This window comes from Sinohyriopsis cumingii, chromosome 7 (genome assembly GCF_028554795.1).
Source record: "Sinohyriopsis cumingii isolate HCF-2022 chromosome 7, ASM2855479v2, whole genome shotgun sequence".
In the NCBI taxonomy this organism is placed as follows: Eukaryota; Metazoa; Mollusca; class Bivalvia; order Unionida; family Unionidae; genus Sinohyriopsis; species Sinohyriopsis cumingii.
Window position 1 is genome coordinate 84,717,136 of NC_142967.1, and position 6,296 is coordinate 84,723,431.

General features: G+C 36.1%; 1 protein-coding gene across 1 annotated transcript; it reads right to left on the minus strand.

The window, feature by feature from the left end:
• Positions 1–246: 246 nt before the first annotated feature.
• Positions 247–2,221, minus strand: LOC149795657 (alpha-2C adrenergic receptor-like). Its single transcript, XM_089964119.1, has 2 exons — positions 1,474–2,221; positions 247–1,293 (listed from the first exon to the last, which is right to left on the minus strand). Exons 1-2 carry the CDS (start codon positions 2,219–2,221, stop codon positions 629–631), a joined length of 1,413 nt encoding a protein of 470 aa, XP_089820245.1. The 3' UTR covers positions 247–628.
• Positions 2,222–6,296: the final 4,075 nt, after the last annotated feature.

Genomic DNA, 6,296 nt, shown 5'->3' on the forward strand with positions numbered 1-6,296 from the left:
AGACCGGACTTCACTAAGACATTTAAGGCCTAATAATGACAAAATATTAAACAGAGTCTGTCAAAACTGATTGTATGGATTAGACAAGAATTTATTTTAGAAGAAGATTCATACATAATCTCATATTATGGAAACATTACATGTCTAGACTGTACCTTATTCTTTATGATGCACGTGTCTGTTTACGTGATAAATCAGCAATAATAACAATGCGCCTTTGCAGGTCGACAAATCAATAAACTCTTCTCCGCGCTCCCCAATATAATCAAGTTCGGGTCCTGCTTGTAAAATCATACAAATAAACGAAGACCAATTATTTTCTCTTTGGTTCCTAACTAATGCAGTGATTATTGTATGTGCCATTCAATAGGGAATTACATTGTGACATCATAGAAAATAGTCATCGTCACCAATCTCCTTTTCGGATCTTTCGGGACAAAATTGAAATCAATTGACTCATGCCTTTAAAAGCAGCGGAAGTATTGTTTAAAATGGTTCGTTTTAACTTTTAATCACTGTAATAACCAATGTCATCTTTGGAAATTACATCCGTTGTTCCCGGCTGTAAATCCATTTTAACAGTATCACAAAAGTTGTTGATACCGACATATAAAAAGTTCGCTGATGCTCATCGGCATGGCCTATGTCTGAGTTTTACAAACAGAATTCTGTGAAAAGCATGCCTAAAATCTCTATTAAATACCGTGTATATGATAGGGTTCAATGCCGAGTTACAATAACCAGCCCAAAACACTACTGCAAACACAATGTCTCCAACACAACGGCACAAAGACGTAATTATGTACAGAGTAAAAAATGGGAACCAGCATAATATAAAGGCAACCATAATGAGCCCAAGTACTAACGTCGCACGTCTCTCCCGTGCTTTGGCAAGTTTCCTTCTCTGACGCTCGTGCTCTCTTAATGATGCTGTCCGCCAGCCTTTTATTGATTTGGCCGAAGAGTGGCGTGGGCGTTTGTTGGTCAATTCCATGCTCAGTCTATGCATGCTTAGAATCTCTTTATGATGATTTGATTGATGATCCAATGACGGTCGTAGAATCTTCTCCATTGTATCCGTACAGTCGAGTTCATTGACAATGTTCTCGTCCGAAGCATCTATTTTGGGTCTGTCTTCATCTCTGGGCCTCGAGATTGATCCTTCCATGTAATGTTCCGTTCCATCTGCAGACGACCCATTCACATTTTCATTCGGATGCTTATTGTTATTAATAAGTTTGTCGCTTTTTATTGTGGTGGTGTCTGTATCGGAACCTAGTTTAGATTTGATAACTGTATCTGTGTCATCTGACTCTGTCAGAATTAAGTTTGATTTCTCGTTTATGTTAGATGGATCAGTTTTTGATGAAACAACAGCAGTTATTTCAGTAGATCTCGCCATGCTCTCCACATAATTTTTATTTTCCATTACATTTTCACAAGACATTCTCCTTCCATTTTGCAATCCTTTACTTGAACTTGTAGCAGATTTTGTTATTTCAATCTCATTTAGATTTGAGCAGTTTGCGTTTTTTCCCATGTTTCGCCTAGCTCTCCTTCGAGCGGCAATGAAGATCTTTCCGTAAACAAATACCATTATCACACATGGAATATAAAACGATCCCATGGTAGAATACAACACATACCCAATATCGGCACTTAAAAGGCAAAGTGGATAATCCGCCTCCGGAAGTGGATTCTTCCAACCAATCAGGGGCGGTACACAGATGACAGCCGAGAGAATCCAAACAGCAGCAATCATTAAGGCAGCTCTCGTTGGAGTTCTTTGTCCTGAATACTCCACGGGCTTTATAATGGACCAATACCGATCCAGACTGACAAGGCAAATACTTAATATGGACGCCGTACACAAAAGCACATCGATGGCTTTCCAGAGATCACACCAAACGTATCCGAAGTACCAGTAGCCCATCAATTCGTTAGCAAGTGAAAAGGGCATTATCACAAGTCCGAGTAAAAAATCAGCTATAGCAAGGGAAGCTATAAACCAGTGTTGTGTGGATTTTAAATTCTTGTCGGTTGCTATGGCAATAACTACCAATAAATTCCCAAAGACGATGACAAACATTATGATAGCAACTAGAATCGACGCCATTATTATATGAGGAATGCTGTATCCTCGAATAGTTTCTGTCTCGTTTCCGGAAACGGGCATTCGACTTCCGTTTGTGTAGCAATTATTCGTACTCATATTCATCATGGTTGAATCAGATATACTTATAGAGACTGATCAAATATAGTATGGCACCTTGTACCATTTTACTCTCAAGGTCATGTACAAATTTGAGTCATGTTTTATACTGAATGAACCAAAACCATTTCATGTCCATCATTGTATCTTTATGAGAACTCGGTTCCTCACCAACATAAGCTGAACGTTTCTGTACATGAAGGAATGCCATCAATGAATAGTAAGGCACATGGCGGATTAGCTAAGCACCATCATCAAATTCATCTGGCGACATGATAATTATAATTGTATTACCTGTACTTTACAGTAAGTTGTCAATCATGTCACTATTGTATTTGATAATTTCATTGTAACTAAAGCTACAATTCCATCGCAGATTTTTTCTATCATGAAAAATCGATGTCAGTTGTAAACACGACACTTAAATACCAGACTTTATATTCACCGGGAATAGCATCTTCAAAGAAGGACACCTAAAAGATGTCAAGGTAAATGGCATTATACTCATTGATCCGTCTTTTTCGAAGGAAATTATTTTCGGCAAACTCCGACCAATAATATCATAAGAAATGACGAACTGATGATCTGATGGAATATGCATCCTCTTGCTTAGGCCTATTCTACATGGACTGGTGACCGTCGTCCACCTGAAAATAATGAGGTGACAATCATTCAGACAGACTAATATAATGGTCAGAATGGACCGGTACCTAAGATAAATCGATATCCTAATGTTGACCTTTGTCGATCGCACTGTGGAACAGTATAACAAGTAAATCTGAAATTTCATCGTGATGATGAATGATCTAGTATGAAAGGAAATATAAAATAATATTACGGTCTTAAAAATATCTCATGAAAAACGAAAATCTGTCTGCAATTTGACGTGAATATATGAATCTTTCTACAGAATGTGAAAAAAGCAATGGTACAAGATGATATAATCTTTGCATCCCATTTAACAGGTAGACAATGTTTTTTTGTTTGTTTTTTTTTTTGTTTTTGCTTTTGGCAAGTTATTCTCAGGGGCATTTATTTTCATCATAATAACATGTCATTCATAAGGTCAAAAAAATATATTAATTGTTAAATGTAATGTCTAACGAACAGCAGTGGAAAATCAAAATACCAAGAAAACATCGAGATCAGAATCTCGAAAGTTTAGCATCGCAATGATGACGACGACGACGACAATGATAATAATAATAATAATAATAATAATAATAACAATGAGTGCTTAGTACAGCGCTTAATCTTTAAAAGCACTATGTGCTTTACAATATTACTTAACATATAAGGACACACACACACACACACACGCACACACAGATATATATATATATATATATATATATATATATATATATATATATATAGAGAGAGAGAGAGAGAGAGAGAGAGAGAGAGAGCAGATTACAAAACCTAACACTGTGAAATTACAAAGAAAAGGAGGCTGAAAAAGTACGGTAAGGAAACGTTGTTAAGTCCTAGGTCTGTTTGCGTGGCAGAAATATATGTTTTGACAAGTCTCTTGAATCATTGTGTACAAGTTCAAGAGCCTGTTTGTTCCAGGTAGCTGGGCCCTGGTACACTATGTTTGTAACTTTTTGAAGTGTTTGTAATAGATAAAGAGATGAACCAAACAGACGCGAATTACAACGGTTAAGAATAGAAAGTACTAAGGAATATACACATATTTTAGTGGCTTCATCAAAAATAAAAGTGAAATGGATTGATGCGTCTCATCTCCAGGTATGTGGCCTTGCTTATATGTTCATGACATGACGGTGAAATTAGAGAGTATTGTCAAAAGCAATATCTTGGTTTCGTACTGATTTTATGAATTTATTGTTGGTGTTGCTGATACTTATTATTTGATATAAAGGATATGAATGAGAAAGTCGTCTGATGGTGATCAGAATGGCTTCAGTTTTATCATCATTACATGTCATCCTGAATTCATATCGGAAATGCTCCTCTCCGAATTGGATGTCAGCATCAGCTTCAGTTGGTTGACTGGATTTGTATACCTGAGTGTCCTCCAAGTCCAGTTGACTGGATTTGTATACCTGAGTGTCCTTAGAGTCCAGTTAGTGACGCACAGGATGACGATCTATGACACTTGATAGGAACTAAGTGTAATGCTGCATATTATTTCCTAGTATTAGTTTTATGTAGTTTGCCTGCACTTTACAAAATGGCTGACAATGATAATCCCTGCATTATATTCTTCTCTAGGTCCATGCTAAGCCGTGGGCACATTTATCCTATAGGTCAATGCTAAGCCCTGGGCAATATTTCTTCTTTAGGTCGAAAAGTTCTATTTTTAAACCACAATTCAAAGAAAATAAACAACCAGCCTCCATTGCCAACACATTTTAATAAAATAAGGCAGTTGCTTTTTTAATTCATAAAGTGAATGTTATGTATTTTTAAACTAGAACGCTTCCGTACGATCCGCAAGACACATATTCCATACATTTGTTATATGATGACATGGATGACAAACAAAAACACAATCTTCTGGCAATTTGCAACCTTTTTCTCTCCGCCCACCATATGTACAAAGTTTAGTGTTTTAAGTAAAGCTGGGATTCTAACAAAATATACTCATTCATCGTGCGTGAATACTATTTGATGTTACAGTAGTCTGTTTTTTGGTCCCTATATGTTTCCTATTCATTTTTATCAGCTGCTGTTTGGAAGAAACGAATCTAAAGAACGATATGCATGAATGATTGGAATATATAAATTTTGACAACAGGAATAAATCTATTTGGCTGGTTTTACTTACATGAATGGATTACCCAGACGAAGTTGGTCCCGTTGTAATCAGGGAAATGCAAGACTAAAGATTCAAATGCAATATATCGAAACGGTATTTTATACCTAAAGCACAAATACCATTTTCGAGGGGGGAGGTTATAAAGGGGTTTCGTGGTGGGTATAGTGTGCAGATCATGGCAATAGGTAATTTGTCTTAGACTATCATTTAAATCTTTTAGTATCTTTAATATAATTCTGGAAAATTTCAAATATGCAAATGCTTAGGTCATTGGATAGCTCGGATGATCCAAACAGCAAGACATTTATACTAACAGGACTAAATACTTGATTTAAGCAATGCTTTAGTCTCTGTCTTGATGCTGTATGTTTTGTACTGATGGATTATCTCATCACTAACTCAAGACTGATTTGACATCGGTCTAGACCCATATAATGAATTGTTTAAAAAAAACAACATCATTATGAAATTCATTGAATCTTAAATGTTCTAAAGTGGAATCACCTGCTTAAAAATTACATCTTGAAACTTACGTTGCAATGAAGAAGGAAGAAATACATACAGATAGACAGACATACATCTACAGCTGAATATTTTTTTGTAGTAGTCATTGTTTACATTTTAAACGAAACTTAAATATATTCTATATTCCGTCTCTTCTTGATGTGAACAGAAGTTATGTGCTACTATGAAAATTGTAAAAAATATGGTATGATGAAGTCGTTTATTAATTCTAAAGCAAAAACACTCAACAATGTTTGCTGCTTGAAGAATGTAGGAATCATATTCAATGCAATTAATTCGAAAGAGAAGTAATAGTCAGTCCATGTTTTCAAAACTATTAGAAGTTGGAGATGCTAATTCTACATATGTCCATAGACGTCTTATGCAACCGCTAGAGAAATATCGTCATAGTGGCAGCCGTTTGGGCGACTTCCTGGCAACCTGATACTCGTATCATACACTTTTTTGCAACCTTATAATCGTATCATACACTTTCTGGCAGCCTTATAATCGTATCATACACTTTCTGGCAACCTGATACTCGTATCATACACTTTCTGGCAACCTGATACTCGTATCATACACCTTTTTGCAGCCTTATACTCGTATCATACACTTTCTGGCAACCTTATAATCGTATCATACACTTTCATTTTGGAGGTAGTTACTTTAGGTATCATCCTACGAGATTCTGCTGAAGCTTTAGTAACCCAAAGGAAGCCATTTTTAAGAACAACTGATTGGAGTTGGGACAACAGATGAACTTAAATTTTGAAAGCTCGGTTTGAAACCCTG